Source organism: Felis catus, chromosome A3, assembly GCF_018350175.1.
Source record: "Felis catus isolate Fca126 chromosome A3, F.catus_Fca126_mat1.0, whole genome shotgun sequence".
NCBI lineage: Eukaryota > Metazoa > Chordata > Mammalia > Carnivora > Felidae > Felis > Felis catus.
Genome location: NC_058370.1, coordinates 65,102,229 through 65,127,610, shown reverse-complemented (window position 1 = coordinate 65,127,610; position 25,382 = coordinate 65,102,229). Strand labels below are relative to the sequence as shown.

The 25,382-nt window shown below is 40.1% G+C and overlaps 1 protein-coding gene across 15 annotated transcripts in view; it reads left to right on the top strand.

Annotated features, from left to right (window-relative positions):
* SRBD1 (S1 RNA binding domain 1) overlaps positions 1-25,382 on the top strand; it is a 226,676-nt gene that overhangs the window by 177,354 nt on the left and 23,940 nt on the right. For 8 of the 15 annotated variants that reach the window (XM_045055088.1, XM_045055095.1, XM_045055090.1 and 5 more), the window contains 2 exons: positions 15,963-16,147; positions 19,633-19,918. In XM_045055088.1, coding sequence (XP_044911023.1) covers positions 15,963-16,147; positions 19,633-19,918 — 471 coding nt within the window. Of the gene's footprint in view, positions 1-15,962; positions 16,148-19,632; positions 20,524-24,620; positions 25,164-25,382 lie in introns of those variants that run through there. The other 7 variants (XR_006596143.1, XR_006596142.1, XR_006596145.1 and 4 more) reach the window with 5 other exon arrangements.

Genomic DNA, 25,382 nt, shown 5'->3' with positions numbered 1-25,382 from the left:
CATTGCAATGGCTGGGACCTTTAGGACTGTGTTGAATAGGAGTGGTGAGAGTGAACTTCCTTGTCCTGTTCTCAGTCTTAGAACATGGTTCTCATTTTTTTGATATTAAAAGAAAGTGTGGTCTCATATTATTATAATTGTGTTTTAAGTGTTTGCTGTTTGAGAAGATGCACGTGTACTGCACATGATTGTATACACTTCTTGCAACAGCTGACATCTTCATGGGTACTAAGTCAGCATTTTGTTATATGCAGCTCAGTGTCTTTTTAATAATGTATATTTTTGTTCGTTTTCCTAATATAGTTCTAATATAGTTTATAAATTTTTCAGCTTGCCTTCTAACATAAGCACAATTTTTTATTTTATTTCTGCCTATCTCTCTTTTTAAAAAGCTGGGTAATATTCCATCACATGATTGAAGTATAATTTGGTAATAGCAGTGGTTCCTCATGATGGATGGATTCCTAGAAGTGGAATTACTCTGCCAAAGGGTTTGAGAGTTTATGTGGCTCTTGATATACGTTGCCAAGTAACATACCAATTTGTAATGCCACCAGCAGTGTTGAAGCTGGAGAAATCTTGAATTTCTCCTTTTAAGCAGGACTTTTCTGCCAGTTTTCACATGGGCCACTGTCTGCATGTGGAGCATAAAAGCCCTACCAGCCCTACCTGTCTCTATGCTTCCTTTGGGAGTAACCTTGTCTCTCAGAAGGAGGATACTTGTAGACTATTTCATGGGAAGTTGTTTTCTACATGAAGTTCAACTCTGGACCTTTAAAATCTGGCAGCAGAACTAGTAATTTATCTGATTAAGCTTACCATCCCCATTATCCACCTTGGAACGATGATAGTCATTTCTGGCTTTCAAGCATACTTAGTATAGACGTCACTGAACATACGTAGCTCATACTTTCATATAGTGTTACACAAGGATCTTCCCAGGGAAGGAAAGCTCATAAAGCTTATGGGTAGGTCATCATTGGTTTGACCTCTGTTCTGTAAAAGTAAGTTCGACTGCAGTAAAGTTCATTTTTAGTTACATCAGAAAACCAGTAGGAATGTAATAATTGGCTTTCATATCCCCCTACCATAATGTCACTCCCAGAAATACACCAAGATATGAAGCTGTTAAGTCTTTTTACTTCTGTATTTATGGTATTCTTTCTCACATAATATTTAGAAATCGTGATACTTTTTAACCTAACTTAGTCATTTAGTGGTTCTTTAAAAAAGTCTATTTTTAAGCTATTTTTATTATTTATATTACTTTTTAAAAGTTTTATTTTACCAGTTTTATTTACATGTAGGGATTCTCTGTTAAATATTGATGTGATTTGTTGTGTGTTTTCTAGTTTGTTTACCTTTTTTATCTCCTTACAATGCTATTTTGTTTTGAAATATGGATGTTTAGCTTCTTTTTGCTTTTATGCTAATTGGTATTCTCTTAATATAACTGATCTCTAAGATCAATACAGTATTTCCAATACTTTTTTCAGATTCTTTGTGGTTTTGGTTTTTTACTCTATGAATTGTATTGATGAATTTTATTTGTTTGGAATGTACAGAGCATTGTGGTAGGGCCTGAAGAATATGAAAATGAATGGAGGCACTTCATGCTTTCAGGGAACCTACCAAAGTAGAATAAAACTTACTCACAACTAATCATAACAGAGGTCAGCAGTCAGTGCCCTTTGTGAAGCACAAAGGTGTTCACCGGACTGAGAGGTCATTGCCCAAGGGGATTGTCTTGTAAGGGCAAGATGACTTGAGGCCATTTGGATTGAGAAACTGAGAGGATGAACTGCTCTATCTGAGATGAGGAAGACCATGGTTGGAGCCAGGTTTGGGGGAAAGACCAGGAACTGGGTTTAAAGCATGTCCGGTTTGAGGCATTAAGCAGGGAGTTGGATGCACGAATCTGGAGTTTGGAAGAGCGGGCTGGGCTGAGGATATTAATTTAAGACCCATGTATTTATGCAGGTCCTTAAAGCCATGAGAAAGGAAGAAACAACCACAGGGGTGACCAAAGTTTGGTTAGTTCTTCAACTGCTCTTTTCCTCGTTCCCTCCATTAACAGTTTCCACTTCCTCCTCCAGTGTCTCTGGTGTTCATGTTATTTTTGCCATTCATATCCAGTTACTGTCTTTTATACCCTTCATCCAGTCTGTCAGACAACAGTATTGGCTGTCCTTTTATTATTTTTAAATTTTTTTTATTTATTTTTTTGAGCAGACTCCACGCCCAGTGTGGAGCCCAACGCGGGGCTTGAACTTGTGACCCTGAGTTCAAGACCTGAGCTGAGATCAAGACTTGGACGCTTAACCAACGGAGCCATCCAGGCTCCCCATTGGTTGTCCTTTTAAAATATACCCAAGGTCTGACCATTTTTCATCAACTCTTGTGCTGTCATCTTTGTCTCAGTCACCATCATCTCCACCTGGATTACTGCATTTAGTCTAACAGGTTTCTCTGCTTCTACCACTGAGCATCTGGATAGTCTAAGCACGACAGACAACTAGATTCTTTTAACATGTAAATCAGAGTGTGTCACTCTTCAGCATAAAACCCTGCTCTCAGTTTCACTCAGAATTAAGGCCAAGTCCCTATGCCTTCCAATGCCTTTTTGACCAGTTTCCTATTTTTCCCTCCCTTGCCCGTTCTACTCTAGCCATGCTGCCTCCTTGCTATTCCTTGAACATGCCAAGCCTGCTCCCACATTAGGACCTTTACACTGGTCGACCCTCTTCCTGGAACACTTTTCCTCCAGATATCTGCACAGCTAACTACTTTACCTCCTTTACCTCACCAAGACTTTGCTCACATGCCACCTTATCAACAAGACTGACCCTGACTACCCTACTTAAATCTGGAAGCCCTTACCCTTAAGCCTGGTAATTCTGAGCCCCGTTACTCTGTTCTTTCTCTTTTTCCTACAGCACTTATCACCTTTATCATACTTTACAGCTTATGTATTATGCTGGTTGTATACGATCAGTCTCCCTGAGAGCAGGAATCTTTGAATGTATTCCAAGATTGCAGAACAGTACCCTGGAATACAGCAGGCACTCAGAAGGTATATGTTTAATGAATGAATAATTCTGTGAATACGAGCCTCGGTTAGTGGAAAGAAGTAGTGCCATTAACATTCATTATGCAACAAGAGAGGAGGACCAAGCCTTTGTATTTGTTGTTTTTGTGCGGGGCTGGTGAGGGCGGATGGGAGGTAAGAGATATAAAGAGAGGGAGAAAGGAGGATACAAATTTCACCTTTAGATACGTTGAGTTTGAGTTGCTAAAATATTCATGAGAACCTCTCTTGCAAGCAAAAGGAAAGATAGAGCTAGAGTTTAGGAAAAGGGCCTGGACTAGACATGATGACACATGGGATTGGAATTATCAGTGTAGAAGCAAGAGATAAGGAGTCATGTGAGTGGAGGCACTCATCCCAGGAAGCATGTAGAACAAGAGGAGAAGGTGGCTAAGGTCAAACACTTGAAGAATATCTACATTTAGAGGGCCAGAGGAGGGAGAGAAATCAGAGAAGATAGAATATGAAAACAAACATCATGAAAGAAGGTCAGTAAGTTGATGGTGTCACATATGGCAGAATGGGTAAGTGGTTTAAGGATGTAACAGTCAGGGGGTCATTAGATGGGAAATTAACTTTAGTAGAGTGTCAGGGAAAGAAGCCAGTGTGTAAGAGACTGGGGAAAAGCAAGCAGTAAGAATTAGAAGCAGGTAATTCTTCTGAGAAGTTTGGCAGTGAAAAGAAGGAGCCATGTGATGGAAGTCCAGGAAGAGGTAAGATAAAAGGTGGTTGCTGCTTTTAGCTTTTAGGGAGCATAGAGTGAAGAGACTGCAGCGATAATACATCTGTGGCCAAAACAAGAAGAGTAAGTAGTAGAGACATGTAAGATACCAGAGTCAGTCATAAAATTTTATAAAGCTAAAATGCCTTATTCATTTAGCTCACTCCCCATCCCTAACCCCTACCTTTAGAGATGAGACAACTATACAAGGTGGAGAGGTCAAGAGTCCTTAGCAGCCTGTGAGGAGTGAGGGTGGGGAGAGGAACAGAATCACCAGATGGAGCAGTAGCTTAGGGAAGTATGGATTAGGATGAGTAAAGATATGAAGATATCTAAGGAAGGGGATTCAAAGGTATTTTTGAATCTTCAGTGAAGTAGGATTTAATGGAGTAAATGTGAAAAAGGCCCTGAAACAAGTAAAAGAGATTTAGAACAGAATGGCTTCAAAGGATTACTGAAGGAAGATCGATCTGTAGCAATAGTAGGTTTCTTAATCCCCTGTTCCACTTAAATCTGTAATAGGGATTCTCTGTGCTTTTTTCATTGACATTTCCCAAAAGCCTTGCATTATTCCTTATTCTCTCTCTGCTGCTTAAAAATATCTTCTAGTAGAGGTGGGTACATTTCTGGGATGAATATGCTATTCCTGCTCTACACCCTGTTCCTCTCCTAACATGAGAAGATACCAAATTCGGTCACTATCAAGTTGCTTCTTTTGAAATGCACATGCCCTCATTCTGAAAAACATAACGGAAGGGAATTCTTTTAATGCAATATTCAGGAAATATATCTGCAGCAGAGCAGCATAAAATCCTGCAGACTCTATGTGAAGAATTCATTTCCTACAGATCCCTTAATAAAATAAATAGGCCAAGTTTCCTTTAATGGAGGAGGTAATGTTTTCTCCAGAGGAAAGGCAGAGTCTAATTTCAGCCATGTGATGATAGAGAATAACAGTCAAATCCAGCATATTCCAGCTACTCATTTCTTTTTCCTTTCCTTAGGAAACACATATACACATCTTGGTACTTTTCTGTGCTAAACACATCTTTAAGGATATGATATCCTTAATCTGAATGATCGTTATGGATGTATGTATGATTATATTTAAATATATGGTTCCACTTAAATCAGGTTCCAAACCAGCTTTTTAATTGTAACCCAGTTAAGAGATCAGGATTTGGAGCTAGTTAAAAGCTTAGGGTTTGAAGTGTCATAGATCTGGTTCATATCTTGGTTCTGTAAGCTGAGTTCTGTTAGTTTAGGCAGATTGCTTCACCTATCTGAGACTCTGTGTACCTTAAAAAGTGGGAATAATAATACACCAACCTCCTAAGATTGCTCTGAAGTCAACAAGATGATGTTTCTAAAGTGCCTGATAATGAGGGAGATACTCAATGAATGTTTATTATTTGTATTGAACTATTAGCTATTCCCCAAACCTGACCTGAGCTATATTTTCTTGTCTCCAACGCTTTAAACATCTCTTTTCCACATTCTACTGGTTGAAATTCTTAAAGACCTAGCCCAAATGTCACCTCCTGTATGAAATCTTAGAAAGATACTCCTCTCTGGAAATGAGCTCTTTCTCCTGTATACAACTTCTGTACTTCACAAAGGCCACTTACTAATTATTGCCCTGTGTTACGGTTATTTGTAAGTTTTATCCTATTTTGGCTAAAAATGAAACGAATGAAATGTCTAGCTTTATTTCACTCCAGGTATTTTTTCTCTCATCTAAAGTGGCTGAGGTCAATGCAGTTGCGTAAGCCAAATTATTGATAGAACATCTAGAGCATCCTTTCTGCGATTGCCTATCCCACAAGTTGAGTGACATTTCAGAGTCCCTTATGGATTGAAGGCGTTTTCAGACCTCCCCAAGTTGAATCCCATGCCTTCACAGAGCATTGTGTCCCCAGAGCCTTCCTAGATTTTACAGACTAGAAAAGAAGACAGACTGTGAAAGAAGATTACTTACCATTTTCTGTCATCAACCAGAAATTGTCACACTGTCCTCATGTGTGAGTGATTTCGTTGTGTTGGTGATATGGGTCATGAGGAAAATTGCTGCTGTACCATAAGTAGAATGAAGTCCAGAAACAACCTATTTAGGGGTTGCCACAACCCCATGCCTCTTCTTTTTTGCCTTACCATTTTGGTTGGTCAAGAGAGCCAAAGACAAGTATCTGATTTCTCCTTTTTCTTGAATAAGGTATTAGGAGGTAGAGCTTTGTGCTGCGCATTATGCTGATTTGTACATGTCACCGTGAGACCTGGCACTGTCCCAAAGAATGTCCTGCATTGAGAATTTGATTCACTGCAGATAGTTAACCTTGAAAGTTGTGATGTTCTGAATTTAGCTTGAAAAAAATTCCAGGAAATTTAATGTCAAGACTGTCACGTGGCACTCATGTCGATAAAGTATTGGCTGGTATTTAATTGTCATTTCCATTTTGGCCATTAGGGAGACATTTTAAAAGAGTAGTTTCTGGAGGTGGTTAGTAGCCTGCATAGCAGGAACACACACGCAGCACCATTCTGATGGACTAGGCAAATGTGTATCAAGGAATGATTTGTGTCAGTGGCTGTACTGTGCCGTACTAGCACTATCATTTCCTTTATTACTGCCGAAGCACCTATTTCTGGCCCTTACAATCAATGCTGAAAGTATGTTTTCAGAGAGTAGACGACTATCCATTTAAAATCCAGGTCAGGGACAAGAGTGATCATGTAACTTGACAAAATATTTACTTGGGGAGGGCGAGGATATCTTCTATACAAAAGCCCAGTGATGTGTATTCTTAATTTACTAAAAACCTGTATCAGGTTTTTAAGACCAACAGTTGGTAAAAGGGTACAGACTTTCAGTTATGAATAGGTCCTGAAGATCTAATATACAGCACGGTGATTATACCTAACAGTACTGTATTATGTACTTGAAAGTTGGTAAGTGAGTAGATCTCAAATGTTCTCGCCACAAAAAAAGAAATGGTAAGGGGCTCCTGGGTGGCTCAGTTGGTTGAGTTGTCCAGCTCTTGATTTCGGCTCAGGTCATGATCCCAGGGTTGTGGAATCGAGCCCTACATTGGGCTCTGTGTTAACCATGGAGCCTGCTTAAGATTGTCTCTCTCTCCCTCTGCCCGTCCCCTGCTTGCACACACTCTCTCTCTCTAAAAAAGAAGTAAATACCTAAGTAAGAAAAAAAAAGAAAGAAAGAAATGGTGATTATGTGACCTGATGGAGTTGCCACGATGGTAATCATTTTGCAGTTATGTAAGTGTCAAGTCAACTGGTTGTATACCTTAAACTTGTATAGTGTTTTATGTCAATTATGTCTTAATAAAGCTAGGGGGTAAAAACAAAAGTAGAATTAAGCCAACAGATACACAGGATTCTGTGATGAGGTAGATGGATACATGGATCCCAACGAGTGTTTCTGGCCCAAAAGCAGTTGGGGACTAGGGTTTGGGGAGGCCCCGTAGAGGTCCTTCGTTGTCCCTGGCACGGAGCTACAGTAAGTCAACCCAGACAGTGACAAGTGGCCCATACTGAAGACCTTTAACGAGTGAGCACATCTTAGACTCGGTTTCTTTCCCATTCCTATTCAAGGATTTAGCATCTCAGAACTGCTCTTTTGGAATGATTTTCAGAGGCTTCATCACATTCTTCCCAAACTTAGCTCTCTGCCCAGCAAGAGCTAAGTTTTTGGCTAACGAGCAGCTGTAGTGCAGGGAGTTTAGATTGTTATTTTAAAATGAAACAGAACAACAAACAGCAGCATTAGAGCAGTGAGGTTTACAGATGTGACATACTTAGCTTTGACTGTGAGCAACCCAGAAGGCGCAGGACTTGAGGTGATTTGTAACTTTCCTGAGCTCACACGCTCACACACCTCCTCACATCTAAACTTCACCGCAGCTTGCTTCTGCGTTCGCATGCCAGCTCACTTCTGCAATGATAAAAACATGTCTCTTTGTGGGGAAACTTGCCTGAAAAGAAACCCAACAACAAATAAATGCTGTGGAAAAAAAAAAAAGTGAAGATTAGGTAAACAGATGTAAGAAATTATTTGCACATTTGAAAGGTGCATTTTTCTGGACTTGCCTCACAAGAGTTGGCAGCTTTGGGATGTGAAAATTAAGACAGAATCGTTGCTGACTTGTGACAAGTGATGTGTTAGCATGTGTGTTACCCAGCCGGTTACCCTACGTTAGTTCCTGTGGAGCTGTGACTGCCTCTTCAGAGAGATACACAGCATCATAAGAGGGTGGCCAAGCCTAAACTATTAAGGTAAGTGGGCAGGTTATAAAAGTGATTTTAGGTTTTCTTTTCTTTTTTCTTCTTTTTGGTAGTTAAAACCCCCAAACATCAGATCATAATTCCCAGGAAGTAACATTTATCACATTTTTCAAAGGGCCTTCACAAAAGAGCCGGTCAAAGAGCATCTGCCCATTTGACAACCAGATGACCAGGCTGTGGGCTCTTAGGAAGGGACTGTCATGTCTCATGCCCTGCTCGCTGTCCTGACACACCCTGCCTCCAAGTTTCAGGCAAGGCTGGTGGAGGGAACTGGGAACTTGAGGAATCTGAGACAGTACCTGACTGTCCCCTAGCTCTGTCTGGAAGCGGTACAGTACCAGACTACCTGGGTTCACACCATGCCTGTTTGATCTGGGAAAGTGATTGAATCTCCCCATACCTCAGTGTCCTTGTCTGTTCAGTGAGGAAAAGCATAGTACCTGTCTCATGGGATTACATGAGTTACTATATCTAGAATTCTTAGCCCCTGGGGTAGAGGAAGCTATTGTTGTTGCTGTAATTATTATTGCTGTTTTCTCTAAGTTTATGTATTTATTTATTTAGGTAATCCCTACAACCCAACGTGGGGCTCGAACCCATGACCCCAAGATCGAGAGGCACATGCTCTTACAGCTGAGCCAGCCAGTTGCCCCTTATTGCTATTATTTTTGTTGTGATTGAGGAGGGGCTGTCAAGCTGAGCCTTTTATAAAAGAAAAGGGGGATGTGGTTTATAAACATTGGTCTCCCAGGAAGAAATTGTTCTACCATGTGATCTGGCGATAATTTGGGTCATTTAACATTGCTAATTAACATTAACGCTGGGTCTTGGGACTAAAGAAAATGCTGTGGTTTCTGTGCTGCGTTGTTGGATCAGCCTGTTAGCACCCAGTGGAGGAGGAGTGGCAGGTACTTGCCAGCCAGCCACAACATTGCGTTTGCTTCAGTCTCTCTCATCTCCAAAGTATCGGCCCTCTCCTTCTCTCCTCTTCTTCAGGCTTAGATCACTCAGTCTGGAGCCTGAAATTCAGTAGGGTATCGATCTAGTCTCCCGCTGTCTCCCTCCTCCCTTTCCTGTCCCCAGTCTCACTATGGATTTTAACTTTAGCCTGTCTTCTAACTCTCTGTGGGCCCAGAAGCAAATTACTTTCACCTCAATTGCACACTCTCTAAATGGAATAAAAATGGCTCTGCCCATTCAGAGGACAGCTAGGGGTTTTATGGAAATGACAGATGTTTAGCATTTTCAAATTCCTTGAAAGGAGGATTCTTTGGCAGTACCAAATTCATAGTAAAAAGGCTGTTTTCTCAAGGAGGAAAGGCCTTACCCTAATACCTGAGCTTTATCCCCTAGTAGTGCCGGAGCTATTTAATTTCAGCTCTGCCATCACTAGGCTGTATGTTTTTGAGGACTACTTTTTTTATTTGCTCTCTTCTTTCAAATATTCACAGGCACTAATCCACATTATGGCTTTACAGCCAGTAAATTAAATTATATGAATTCTAAACACAGTGTTTTTGAGCTGTAGAGAGTGTACAGCCTTTGAAACCACTAACTTAATTTTGTCCAACTTTTACTGAGTAACTCAAAAAGAGCCAAACTTTTTCCTTTTGAATTTGGTTTGAAAAAAAAATAATAATAAATTGTTCCCAGGCAGTGGGCCTTGGGTGCTGAAGTTTAGCCGTGATCTAAATCTTCTGTCTGCATTGAATATTCCCCAAAGTAAAGGGTTAAGGAGTGTTAATGAAGAGGTGATGTATGAGAGCTTTTTCCTTACCTACATCCTTGCGGTCTCCAATGTGTGACTTGGGGCACATCACTTAATCTATCAGAGTTTTGATTCTCTTGTCTGCAAATTTATATCCACAATAAATTTTTGAGAGAGTTCAATGAAATCATCTTTATTGAGCACTTTCAAAGTGTGTTTATCTGCAGGTAAAATCCTACTTCCTGCTTCTAGAAGACCAGGTGGAAGTGGAAGATTATTTATTCTGACATATTGTCTTTGCTTAAAATTAGACTTAGTAAGCTCATTCGAGGCAGAGGCTCTGTCACCGTCTTTCATAGTCTTCTTCCACAGTAAATAAATACTTAGTGAAAAAAGCTGAATATGCTTCTCTAAATTATTTTTCAGATGCTTCAAAATGCTTTAGCATTTTGTCACGTTCCTTTGAAGAGCTCTGTGTGTGTGTGTGTGTGTGTGTGTGTGTGTGTGTGTGTGTTTAAAGCAACCAGACTCCATGGAAAGAGGATGATCAAGCTGAGTAATATAGGATTGTTGGGGTTTTCTCTGGTTCTTTTTATTGGAGAGGAGGTGTTGTTGTTTTAAAAAATGTAAAAAAACTAATTTCCCTTTGTCACTTATAAGTTTATTTCTAAGGCAGCTCCTAAAACAGATTTTAAAAATGATGTGATTACATCATTTCAGTGCGTGATGCCTTCCCATTTTTATCTACTCATACCCATTTGGATGTATATGTATATACATTTTTAAAATTACAGTTTTAATTATATTATCATCACACAATATACCATAACCTAGCAAGTGGTTCTGAAATAGGAAAAGCCACATAAAAATCAATACTACTTATTCTTTGTGGCATTGGTTATTATTTCACTGATCGTAGATGTTTTGTTTGATGCAACTGTGTAAGCACACTGGCATTTTTTTTATAAAGCTAATGCCCTCTACTAAATTGCTAAAATAAAATAAAACAGCTTTCTAAGGATATGTTCTCTACAGACAGTTAATGCAGTGTGCATGCCATGTCCAGTTTCTATGCATGTATACCAGATCTTTGAAAAAGAAGGAAACATTTGAAGTTCTTCAGAAGTTAGAAGCAGGTAATAGTGTGATGCTTCTAAACCAAGTCTTTTGGAAGACAAACTGCTTCTTAGTCTATGACAACTCCTTTTCAATTGCTCTTGTTTTTTTGTTTTTATTTCTGCCACTCATAGATGCAGGGGGGTGTTCAGATGCAGGATTTGTTCAGATGCAAGAGGTACTCCAAAGACACGCCAACTGATACCAAGCCAGTGCTGCCGCCTGGATAGCCCCATACCATTTAAAACTCTACTCTTAGATAAAAGTCCGTAAGGGCTTTCAGAGCAATTCCTGTATCCTTTCTTTTTTTTTATTTTAAATTTTTTTTTTCAACGTTTATTTATTTTTGGGACAGAGAGAGACAGAGCATGAACAGGGGAGGGGCAGAGAGAGAGGGAGACACAGAATCAGAAACAGGCTCCAGGCTCTGAGCCATCAGCCCAGAGCCCGACGCGGGGCTCGAACTCACGGACCGCGAGATCGTGACCTGGCTGAAGTCGGACGCTTAACCGACTGCGCCACCCAGGCGCCCCTCCTGTATCCTTTCTTGAAAGGGTTACATTTTTTAAAAGTTTATCTGCAGGCCTCAGAAGCCAGTTGGCTGTAAGTTCTTGTGAAAAAATTGCTTGCGGTAAGTTTCTCTGGTTGATCACATGCTAAGAAAAGCCACTGAAGGGTTATCTTCAGTTACCTACCAGCTTCTCCAATACAGTAGATTCTGTGGGCCTCTCCCTAAACGCACTGTACTTGAATTTACCATTACTCATGGATATTGCACCAGCAAAGAGTTTTAAGGATTTTGGCCCAGTTCAGTGTCTCAGTTTAACACAGAGGTTAGACGATTGATGATTAAGGCGCAACTCACGTTGCTGCCCCTTTGACATGGCTGCTGACACAGCAGATGCGGTAAAGCTGGCACCCTCCCTCCAAGCTGAACCAAGCGTGTACTGCTGTGTGCCCACCTGTGTAGATGCAGCTCCTGTAGGTAGTGTGAAAGGAGTCCCGGGTCTTTCTTTTCTGCCACAGTGGAACTTATAGTTGGTCTTTAATATTAAGAGCAGTACATTTGAAAATACACATAGAACCTGTGGTATTGGCATAAAAAATTATTTCTGAACTTTCATTTGTGTCCCACCACTTACTCTACAATCATAGTTAGAATGTCGGGCTTTCTCCTAGAGTACAAGCTCTCCTTTTAAATCACTGAACATCTCCCTGAATTACAAATCACGGCCTGCTTTGTCTGTACCTACTCACTTACAAAATGACCATGCTCTTGCATTTTATGTTTTGTTTACTGATAAAATTGCAACTGAGTCAAACGAATGGATAAAAATAAACCAGTACTAAAGTCTCTTGGAAATGTTGAGAGTGGACAGACGACTTCAGGCCCTCAGCCCTTGCAGCCTGGCTCTTTGCGAAATTGCGAAGCCTGTGTGTTGGGCCCACACACAGGCCAGGAGCCTGTTGCTAAGAGCAAGTTGTTTTTAAAGCGACCGACTTGCATCACCATGGTTCTCCTGTGCTCCGTGGAGTGCCGTGGTGCTTTAATGCCACAACGCCAGTCCCCGGCTCCCAAACTGAACGGATATATCTGAAGTCTTACGAGTCTCAAGAATTTCTTATTCTTTGGGGGAAAATCTTGCAAAGATTAACTCTGTGAGAGGAAAACCCTTGAGCATGTAACAAGTTTCTGTTGCAAATATCAGCGATTTTAGGTTATATAAGCATTCTGCTTGAAAAACAAGCATCATCTCTGCTGCAAGGTCTGTGTTTTAACTTTGTGCAGATGTGCGCTAAAAGAACATGATGTGCTTATTTGTTGCATTTATGCTACTTTCTTACTTAAGTAAGATGGATGAAATTTCATATTAAATAAAAACAGCAGCTCTGACGGCAGTCCTTAGCAAACTGAAAAGCCTTCCAGAGACAGTGGAGAAAATGACACTGTGACTTTAATAACTCATTCACGTTTGAGAGAATTGTCTACATAAATGCATGTATGTAATAATTTCTGTGTGGGATTTATCAGTATTAGCTGTCTCATGTGTAAAACTTATCTGCCATTAAATCATGTTGGTGAAATGTTACCAGAAGTATTATGTTTTATATATATATCCCTTATTTTGACACGACTGCAGTTGTAAACAGATACACGCTGATGTGTATGGCATGAAACTCCAGTCAGTGAAAATGGCTCTGTGGCCTTGGGCAAATTATTTAACTTCCCTGAACCTTAGTTTTCCTTTTCTGTGTGATAGGACACCTAGCCTTTAGGATTATTGTCAGGATTAAATGAGCACATCGATCGAGCACTTGAGTAATTCCTAGCACTTAACTTGTTAGTACACGTTCACCTCCTTTCTGTGTTCCAAACTTGGTAAAAGGCAGTGTGTTTTTATATGGTATTTTTGAGGCAGAAAGTACTTTGAATTGAGTATTACTTAGCCTATCCAGTTCTAAAATGAAACTTTGTATTACACGTTACTTACCACATTCAACTCCAGGGTGAAAATTCAGAATATGTAGAATAAATTTTTCTTAGGCTATTTAAAGAACACATATTTATTGAATGATCACCAACTGTAAAACATTGTTTCCTATCATTTACAGTTGAATGTATTTGAAATCCAGGAGGGGAGCAATCAGTCTGAATGCTATATTCCCAGCTCATTTTACAGTCCCCCTTTTGTTTGCTATTTTTCCTTTTTCATCAACCCTGTTGTAACTTTAAGAAAGTTGTCAAAATAAAGTAGCATTTGACTTTGTTCCATAGTCATTTAAAAATAGGATTGATCAATACGAAACATTAGCCAGGAGCACAATTTGGTACTTTTTTATTGATTTCAGTTACCAGTGCCCTCGGGCTTCTGGTGTGATAATGAAAATGATATATGAAATATGCACCCAGGTTAAACAGACCAATTTTCTTCTTACATCTGCAACCACTATAAACAGAATTCTTTATATGGAAGTGGCTTTGGAAGCAGTTTAGTCTCACGCGCATGGGCACGCGCATGTACACACACAATGCACACACACACACACACACACACACACACACTCAACCTTAAGACTCCAAGCAGCCTCCTAAGCCAGTGCTTTTGTTATTGAGGCCAAGACTTGTACAGTGCTTTGGAAATTTTCTGCCATTTAGTTACTTTTATTAATTATAAAATGCCATTCAAAGTTATAGATTTACAGCCCATGAATATGCTTTGGCATCTTAATGGTGATTATAAGCCAGAATCTTGAGGATTTGAAAGATGTTCTACTAAATAACTAGTTACAGACCAATCAAGCCAAGAGAATAAATACCGGGGAAGCCTGCTCAGCAGGGCATATGCATCATTTAGAAAGTTGTGCACAAAAGTTGGCTGTGGGCAGAAGTTGTCTTAGGTCAGCTGTCCCGTCAGTCAGCTTCAGCAGCTGTTCCCCGTCACCAGGGCCCTTACGTGCTACTGCCTGTCCAACAGCACCAGCAGATACTGGCTACCTCTCTGGTGGGCTGGAGAAGCCATGGACACACACACTTACAGTGTAGGTCTCACTGGCCACCAGCTTAGACAGCGACCAAGCACCGATTCCTTGGTCTTTCATTAGACCATTCACCAAGATCTACTCTCTAGAGAATTAGTTGGATTTTGGGGAATCTATCTGTTTTTCAACAAAAATATAGCCATGGGAATATAGAAAGATGGCACATTTGGGCCCAAAGAGATGCCCTCAGTGAGAGATGAGAGAGCTTTCTCCACCAGGTGCCAGATGATCAGTACCACATGATCACTGACGAGGCTTTTCTGGTTGAACACAACAATGCAGAACGAGACTGGAAATGACAAGCATTCCTTTTGCGATAATGCAGCACCCTGCCAAATGGGATACATCCCAATTCTGATTATAGACAAGCCTCCAACAGTTTTCTTTTTCCCTTCTTGTGTTCCAGAGACATCCTTAGAGGAAAGGATTTGAGGGCATTAGTATCACTATCTGTCTGATTACTGTGTTGACATTTTTAAAGTGCCATTAATCATAGGAAATGGAACTTAATGATGTTGAAAAATACCCAGCCAAGAACTGTCAAGAAAGTTAGCTACGGCCCAATATTCAGATGAAACTGAAGGGGGTAATTCCTTAACCCTTTGCTTTTTTCTTAATTATTACTGAACTCGGAAGCTGAGTAATTGAGAGGCAGCAAATAAGGGAATGCTAAACATAGCAAAGGGAAATTGAGAAAGGCAGGTATTTTTATTTTGTAAATATTGCAACTACAATTTATACAGCATATGAAGATAATATTCATTTTAAGATGATGTAATTGAGATCTTACTTGCCTCTACCCCTTCCATTTTGTAAGAAAGCTATTTTTTTCTTTTTGATATCTCCTCCCATATTTTTTCTGTGGACTCAATACTTAATATACTTGATATAATCTATTCCGTGTGAAGCTTGACTGGCTATGAGATTTGAGAATTCGTAGGCTGACAGTATACCTGCACAGGTAACACTGCCGTCCTGGGGCCACAAAAGTAAAAAGCAGTGATATGGCATATGAAAAGAATAATTCATCTGTCAAAAGCTGGCAGTTCTTATTGGATATTTTGCTGGATTTTGATAGCATCAGTTCTTGTTTGCCTGTTAGCGAATTTAAATTCAAGTAAGTGTTCCTAACTCAAATTTAGGAAACATGAGGTAAACTGAAGTATCCTTACTTAGAAAATATATATGACACTAAACTCTAATGGACATTACACTGTAAAGTGTTTCTGATCCTGATTTTGAGCAGGTGCTTCATTGGGAAACAGCACAAGAACCTAAATTTATCGCCTCCTCTTTTTTTTTTTTTCCAAGATCATTCATCATAGCACGGGACACATAACAGATAATCAATCAAGACTGATTGATTGGTTGATTAATGGTACATGGATCTGAGATGAATGAATTTTAGGGGTGACCTCTTTGAAAAATAAGTAATATTTGGAAAATAAGTAATATTATTAATAAGTGTTGGGCTTTTTTTGTCCCTGCAGGTTTTTGTCATTCGTCAGAGGGACGCTGTATGAGATTGGAAAGCCTGAAATGGAGCAAAAAATAAATTCGTTCCTTGAAAAGGAGGGCATAGAGAAAATTGCAGAAAGTTTGCAAACAACAGTTCACACCTTACAGGTCATCATAGATGGTCTCAGCCAGCCTGAGAGCTTTGACTTTCGAACAGGTAAATAATTAAACGTGAATAACAGCACCTTTTACTTGTATAGCTCACGTTATCTCCCGTGGCGCTCACGACAAACCTCTGCCATAAGCAAAAACGGATATTATTCTCCATTCTGTACGTGTGGAAACTAAAGCACATGACCTTTCTTCAAAGTCATTGCAGGTAGTTAGTATCCAGAGCCAAAGCTAGAAGCCCTCTCTTCCCACTCCTTATCCCATGCTTATTTTCCATCACACTAGACTTAAATGCATCACACACTGGCTGCTGTGTGCATGGAGGCACACATTTTTCATAATCCTTTTGTAAGCTGTTATCTCGTAGGAGCCAGAAGTCCAAGGTGAGGCATTCAGTTCATAAATTAAAAAGTGAATCTTCTTCCTAAATTACAGCCTTCCAGGTTACTGGATTCTGTGTCAGCGAACACACTGAACAAATAAGATACTATCTCTCTGTTGATTTTCCTTCTAATTAAAAGTGCTCTCAGTTTTCAGCATAGGTAGATGGTGAGGGAACAGCCATAGTTGTTGAGAGCAATGACCCGATGAAAAAGAATTAAGGGATCAAGTGACCTACTTCCTAAAGAAGTTTGAATAGGAAGCACAGATTTAAATGAATCTGGACTTGTATCATAACCAGTTTTATGACACCATGTTTAGGGCTTGACTCTTTTCAGTCTGAGTTAGGCTCTGTTGAGGGGGTTAGACATGCTTCTTTGAAAAGGTTTAAAGGAGTTTAAAAACACACCCAATAAGGGGTGCCTGGCTGGCTCAGTTGGAAAAGCAAGTGACTCCTGATCTCAGGGTTGTGAGTTCAAGCCCCACGTTGGGTATAGAGCTTACTAAAAAATAAATAAACTTAGAAGAAAAACTCACCCAGTGAGTTATACTATGCCCTCAACTTTTCTGTAAGTCAGAAATTACTTTTTTTTTTAAGTTAGAGAAAAAATACACAGTAAGATGTATTACAAAAATGTAGGAGACCCCAGGGTGGTCCGTCCAAAGTGGATGTTTCAGTAGACAGATCCACCTTCATTTGGAGTCCTGACGTCCTTGTATGTGAATTCTCTGTTGTTTAGCAGGATACCAGGGAGAGCAGCAGTTCTCAAACCTGGTGGGATACGAGGCTGGTATGCCTAGGACCACCACATATAGAAGACTGGGAACTATTCTCTCTCTAGCTGCAGGCCTCCTGTACTGGGTTTTCTTGTCCGTCTTCATTCTTCTGTCTTGGTGTTGATTGCTCCATTATCCTAGTTACATTGTAGACTAAGAGCAAAGATCGACATTCAGATTATAGGGTTCAATTAAACAACCAACTGCTAAGTAGAGGTCCTCACCTTGTCATGCCCTTAGTGAGCAGAAAACCTGGGCTCTGAACCAAGCTTACCAGTTACTGCAGTGTTTTATCAGTGTGACAAGTGAAATTTCAAATAAGTCTCTTTTAAACTCACTTTGGAATTGACCTTTGCCCTAGTGTAAGTCACAATTCTCAAAATGTCTGAAAACTTTTATTTTAATACTAAAAATATCCCCAAGTGGGAAGGCAAACAGTCATCCTTGAGAAGAGGCAGTTAGTATGTTGGATATTTCCTCATTACAGTACTTATAAATGTTACATTTTTTCTTTTCTCCGTCTTCTCAAAAATATTCCCTTCCTTGATGCCACATTCTTTCCCTGTACCCATCCCGTCTTCTATTTTCTGAGTGGCGTGATCAGTTCTATTTCTATTAACACTCTGGTTGCTAGTTAGTTCCTATAATTTGGGTTTGTCAGAAGCAGCCCGGTGACAGGAGACTGACTATGTAGGCTTGGCCTTCAAAGTGTTAATGTTTGCCTGGTACATGGAGGATTTTCTGATTTCTCAGTGGCCCAGGCTGTCTTCAGGAACATGTTAAGTAGTTCCTGACTGATTTTCCATGCAAAATTAAACTAAGCAGCTGATCAGGAACCCTTGGGGAATCTGTGGCAGCTGAACCTCTGTAAGAAAAAAGAATTTCCAAGCATAAAAACAATGCCTGTGAGACCTCAAGACCATCCTACCTCTGATCCTGATCAATGACTCAGTTTCACTTTGCTTTGACACAGTCGCTGCCCAGTGTAATATTACAACAGGTTTCTTGCTTCTGGAATCCACTACTTCGGTGTCAGGGGAAAATCTAAAGAATCAATTCGTTTTTGCATATTCCTTTTTTATGAGGAAAATGAGATTTGAGGTTTAAAGAGGGCTTTTTTATTTTACAGGCAAAAGGTAAATTAAAAAAAGAAAAACAAACTTGATTTCAGGATGGTTGGACTGGGGGAGGGGAACCAAGAGGTGGCCAGTTGTTAGTACAACTGTAAAGGATAGCTTTAACAAGTAATCAGGATCAAGCCAACAGCTGTGGAGGAAAAGGAAGTGGGATGGGTGGAGGGAAAATGAGGCCTTGGTAAAAGGAGATCCAAGCATAGAATGTTCTTTGTTATTAGAATCAACATTCAGTAATCCTAGGAAAGGGGGCCAAGAAGAGCATGGGAAAATGGAATCCACAGATAACCCCAGAGTCCCACTTAGACTTTTATTTCTACCCTTCTCCCTCACGAAACCTCTGTTGTTGTTCTTGTTTTGTTTTTACTAGAGCCATGATTCCTTGGCACGCTTAATACCCACTTTTTGGGAGAATGGTGTTAACGAACACTGTACGCATACACCGGGGCGAACAAGAAAAGAGGGCTGTAAGGAACTTGAGAGCAGAGATCTGTGTGTCTTCATCTTTGTAGCTCTAGCACCCAGCAGAGTGTGTGGACAGGAGCTGATAAATGTTTGATGAATTGAATTGAAGGAGGAGAAAGAAGATTAGGTACTGGCCGATCTGGGTTTCTGAGCCATAGATAGTCAAGAATCTATTAAGTTTTTGATTGGGTAAATATATTCAAAATGGATGGAAATTGATTCCTGAATCCCAAATTCATGAAGGGAAATGAGAGAGGAGAACATTTTAATTTCATCTACACTTGACCAAATGTTGACATACTTTCTACCACCTGTAAACAGTTTGAGAATTCAGGAACTGGGGGGAAAACTCCCCATCTTCTATCGGGGAAGATCTTACTTTTCTCAGTGTTTGTCATTTGGCCTTGTGTATTCATTGAACAAAGATGTTTTCCCATCACCTCCTCATAAAAAGGAACACAAGACCCTCTATTCTTCTCGGTCCTTGTGTGTACTGCTAACGTTTGCATGTTAGCAAGATAGAGTTTGGAGAGAAAAAAGTGTTCAGGTAAATTCTCCTGACCGTTCCTACTATGCGAATGCTGCTTCTCCAGCTGAGATACATTTTCCCTGAAGGTAGGCCTGGGTTTCAGCTTCTTTCATGGCCCCTCTCAATGCTTACTCCTGGTCCAGCATGTAACTGACATGTGGTAAATACTTATTTACTAATGCATATTGTTTCTAGGAGGTACAGGACCTACTATTTACGCTGTCTTTTTTTCCTGTTTCCTTGTAGATTTTGATAAACCTGATTTCAAGAGAAGCATAGTCTGCTTGGAAGACCTGCAGGTTGGGACAGTTCTCACAGGCAAAGTCGAGAATGCCACTCTGTTTGGAATTTTTGTAGATATAGGAGTGGGGAGATCAGGGCTGATTCCCATACGAAATGTGACAGAAGCAAAACTTTCTAAAACAAAGAAGAGAAGGAGTCTTGGACTGGGCCCTGGAGAAAGAGTGGAAGTCCAAGTACTCAACATTGACATCCCCCGATCTAGGATTACTCTGGACCTCATTCGGGTGTTGTGAGTGTCGTACTAAAAGTCAAATACTGATTTTATTTCCTCATTTCTACAGGTGGGCAAGAATAAGTCAGATGTTTGTGAATTCTAGGTAGCAGGTGAGAAAGAATTCACTCAATATCAGAAGTATTTTTCAAATGCTTTCCTTATTTTTCTTTCTGAATAAATAGAAAAGTAACAGCTCAATTTCTTTTCCCCTTAAAGAAAACAACTAATAGACATCCTTATGGTCTTTACTTAGTAATGATTTTTTTGACCCAAATCTTATTTTTTGTATTTCATCTTAGACTCCTTTTGCATTTTGTATAACAAATTGTTTCATTTCTACTTGCCAGCTTGCCTTGCTGGACTTGTATGGAATTGCTTTCTTCATCTGAATTGTACGATGTTTCTTGACACAGAAGGATGGGCAGTGTTTCGCCCTCCCTTTTTCACAGATTTTTTTAAATCAGGTCTTTTGGACTTGATTCATGATTTTCTCTTGCCAAGTAAATAAAAAATAGGCCAATTAGATCCTGATGTGTTCATAACCATCAAGTGAATGGCTCAAAACATTTCTGAGAAGGATATATGTATCGACCCCTACAATAAAGTTCTGTGGCTGGTGACCTTGTTTTTGTTATGTTAACTCAGTGAATGACCTAGGAGTACATCTTGATTAAAGATGTGGCACATATGGGAAGCCTCTGGAAATTGGAAGGATGGCATTCGGTTTGACTTTGCTTAGCACAGAAGGGTATATATTCTTTCTTAAGCATTCAGATTAAACTTCAAAGGGGGGAAGAAATGGCCTTCCTAAAGACTGACTATAGATCAGGTATGAAGGGGCAAGAAAAACAAGTAGATAAAGCAAGTGACTCTTACCTCTGTTTTTGTTCAGTGGAGATGGTGAGTATTAGCATGCCCATTCAGGGTCAAAATTGTTTAAATAGAGCCCATACTAGACTGGTGTTTTGTCCATTCTGGCTGCTCTGGCTGATTTGCTTAATGGAGTCATTTGCATGACTGAATGAATACCTGGTTTTCTCCATGTGTAATGAGTGGAAGATGGTTCCTAAAGAGGGTAACCAGTCCTGCGCTTATTGCCTGGAACAGTCCTAGTAAATACTCATTTGTCCTGGTATGATTTTTAATAGTGCTTCTTTTTTATTCCCAAACTGTCCCATTGTGCATAATAAGTCATATGATCACCTTAGTAATATAGTCCCTTACAAAGTGGTAAATTGGACTGTATTTATTGATAGTTCTGCCTGGTAGTTTGCCAGGCTCAAAATATGCAGTCTTCCAACTGTTGTACGTAGATTTTTTTTAAGGCAGTAGGTCCCTTAAAAGTTGTATAACTGAAGGCCTGTTTTCCTGACAGTTTCATTTCTGAAATGCTTTTCTCTCTTTGTTACTGGTCTTTAAGAGACAATGGATCTTAATGTTGTACTTTTTTTTTATTTATTTTTTTTTAATTTTTTTTTAACGTTTATTTTATGTTTTTGAGACAGAGAGAGACAGAGCATGAACGGGGGAGGGTCAGAGAGAGGGAGACACAGAATCCGAAACAGGCTCCAGGCTCTGAGCTGTCAGCACAGAGCCCGACGCGGGGCTCGAACTCACGGACCATGAGGTCATGACCTGAGCCGAAGTCGGCCGCTCAACCGACTGAGCCACCCGGGCGCCCCTTAATGTTGTACTTTAAGTTGACCTTCCTATTCCTTCCAGTGTTCTTCCTGGTTCATAATTTGTAGATCAGGGATGAGTGATATGCACCCAAAGGGTCTTATTCTGAAGCCTGCAATGTAATTTTAAAAAAATGCTTTTTTTTTTTTTAAATTGAAGCATAATTGGCATAAAACATCATATTAGTTTCAGGTGTACAACATGATTTGATATTTGCGTATATTTCAAAATGATTACCATAATAAATCTGGTTAACATCTATCACCATATATGGTCAAACAGATGCTTTTGGGGAAGAGGTCCTCTCCTTGGCCACTTTAAATGCAGGAACCAGAGCATTTGAAGCATCTCTGTTGACCTGGTAGCTAAGCCTTTGTAGACACAAGAAGAGCTTGATATTGAACTGGGTTGCATGGCTGGTCCTTTCTAGCCCAAACATGGTGGAAGCTCTATAAGGCCTACACTGGGAAAAGTGAGGCATGTCTCATTCATCATGTACCCCTAGAAAGTAGCATGGTGCTTGGTGGTCAGTATGTTCAACTAATCCTAGTCCCTATCCTACTGATAATCCACAATGTGACTTTGAGCTGGTATCTTTACTTCTCTGGGCCTCCTTTTCCCAAGTTTAAAATGGGCATGATTGTAATAAAGCATTAATTCTCCCAAAATTTATTGGTGGCCTCCTGACACTGACCATACAGTTATGATGGGAAAATAGACCTTATCCCTGCCCTTATGGAGCTTAGAGTCTATTGAGGAAAAAAGAATCTTTAATTGAGAAATCACATGCAAATATAAAGTTACATTGAGGATAAGCAATATGATAGCTAGCATGTAAAAGAGTGGTTTACTTAGTCAGAAATGTCAAAAAATGTTTCGGAGGGGTTTCACTGAAATGTGGAAGATGTCCAGAAGTTAACTAGATAGATATTTTGCTGACCTTAACAAGAGTTGTTTCTGATAAATGGTAGGGGTGAGAGCCTGATGGGATTGGTAAATAGTGGGAGGAGTTAGATTGGGGATTTTGAATATAGACAATTTGTTCAGGAGGTTTGGCTGTCAAGCGAGAAGAGAAATCATATCGTGGTTGGCAGGGGAAAATGGGAGTCTAGAGAGAGTTTTTGTATTTTTTTAAGAAGAAATAATAATATGTACAAATGGAAATGAGCTAGTAAAACAGGAAAATTTGAGACGGGAGACCGAGAGGAATCGCTGGAATGATACCCTTGAGTAGATGAGACTGGGTGGGATCTAGTACACAGTGACTGGTCTGAAATAGGAATACAAACAGTGTGTCCATCTTAACAAGAGAGAAGATTGCATGGGCCCAGACGTAGGGAGGAGGACGTGATGATGGAAGCTCATAGAAGGTCTCCTTGGGTCACTTCTATTTCTCTCATTGAAATAAAAAGGAAGGTCATCATAGGAGCCTGAAGATCAGGGGTAAAGAGAGTTGGAGGTGTGAGAAGAAAGGAAAAGGAAAGAAAAGGATGAAAAGAGTGAAAAGCCTAGGGAAATAGAGTGTGACTTCCAGTCAATGTTAAATGTTCCACTGCAGGTTAAGGGTCAGGCAAGTGGAAGATCAGTGCACTTGCTTATATAATTTTCTTCCACCCATCAGCTGGATGGGCACAGGTGGTGAGGTGGATCTAATCAGGTTTGGGAGTTCGTCAAGTGAGTAAAATGGAGAGAAGAGCAAGGAAGTTGAGGGAATGTGGACAAAGAAATTGTTGACCATGGAATTTAAACTCCTTAAGAAAGAGTGTAATGGGAAAATGAGGGGCAGTGAAAAAGCACAGGATTAATGATTGTAGGTCCTGATGGAGTTGGAGGAATGTTAGAGTGGAGGTAACAGGGGACATAATGGATGAAAGAGTGGCCATCAACAGTGGGAAGCTTAACTTTGAAGTTACAGCTTTCAGGGTTGCAGTGCTTGGTAATTATAAAAAGGGGAGGGGATGATCACAGGAATAAGTAGCAGCGGTAGAAGACCAAGGATAAGATCATTAGAAAAGAGAAAGTCAAGGGGCTCCTGAGTGACTAGTGGATTAAGCAGCCAACTCTTGATTTCAGCTCAGGTCATGGTTGGTGAGTCCAAGCCCCTCATTGGGCTCTGTGCTGGCAGTACGGAGCCTGCTTGAGATTCTCTCTCGCTTGCTCTCTCGCTCGCTCGCGCTCTCTCTCTACACCTCCCCTGCTCATTCTCACGTGCTTTCTCTCTCTCTCAAAATAAATAAACATTAAAAAGAGGAAGTCAGGGAATTGAACCTTCAGGAAGAATTATCTATGTGGATAATGATTTTAGGAGGCTGTCACAGTAATGCAGGCATAAAATAACGGTGGCTTGGACAAGAATGTTAGTGGTAGAAATGGTGAGAAGTGGTGGGATTCTGGATATATTTGGAAGATGAACACAGAGCCAAACAGGATTCCCTGGTGTATTGGATATAAGATGTAAGACAGACTGGAGTCTAGGATGGTTTTTGGCCTAAGCAACCAGAAGGATGAAATTGTTATCTACTGACATGGAGAAGACTGTGTTGGACGGTTTGGGTGAAGGACTTTATTTTGGACCAGTTGAGTTTGAGATCCTTACTAGACATCTAAGTGGAGATGCCAAATAAGCAGTTGGCTCTTTCAGGCTCTTTCTGAAGTTCAGGGAAGAGAGCCGGGCTGGAAGTGTCAGTTGGTAATCGGCAGCATAAAACTGTACTAACAGCCCCAAACTGAATAAGGTTACCAGTGGGTATAAATTCTTTGAACATCTCCCTAAGGGCAGGAATTTGTCTTGTCATGGCAGGGCCTGCCTAGATGCCTATTCAGAATTCTCCCCCTCTTCCTTAACTAAAAGAATTCTGATTTGAGGGGAGCGATAATGTGACTAATGGACACGGATGTGTCTACGTGGTGTAGTTCTGGCCAGTGAGTGTAGGCAAAAGTCATGGGTGGGATTCTAGAAAGGCTAGAAACAGTGGGTGTCAGGACCAGCTATCATACTTTTCTTATCCGGTACCCTTGCCCTCCTTCCTGCTTGGAGTGCAGACAGAATGCCGGAAGTGCTGGAGGTCAGACAGTGACAAACACTCAATAGCGACTGCTGGACAGAAAGATAGAAAGTTCCTGAATCCATCCTGGCATTGTAGAGTCACACAACAGCCCTGAACTGCCTCCTCTGGACTTCACGTTAGGTGAGAAAAATAAAAGTTTTATTCATTTAAGCTATTGAGGGGGCAGGGGAAGGTTTAGAGCAAAATATATTCCATAATATATATCTGTGTTGTGCCATACTTAAATACCCTGTATTTAATACCAGCATGTGACAGGTACTCAATAAATGTTGATTGGATGAGTACATACCTAATGAAAGAGTTTAATAAAAATAGTTGAATATAAAATGTTCCCTAAAATCCAGTTTTCCTTACTCATGTTAGACAATATGATGGAATAAACAGTTCCCATTTATTACAACAACACACTGTAAAATACCTAGAAATAATCTTACAATGTACAAGATCAGTATGAACAAAATGTGTAAAGCTTTACTAATGAATATAAAATAAAAGCAGAAAGCATGAAGGCATACCGTGTTCCTGGATTGGAAGACATGGTATTGTAGAAAGATGAGTCCTCCAAAAATTATTATATATGTCTACTTTTGGCAGAAATCTAGTTATTCTAATCAGCTTTGCTTTTGTTTGTATGTGTATTTAAACTTAAGCTAAAAATTAAACATTTCAGGGCACCTAGGTGGCTGAGTCGGTTGAGCATCCGACTTTTGATTTCACCTCAGGTCATGATC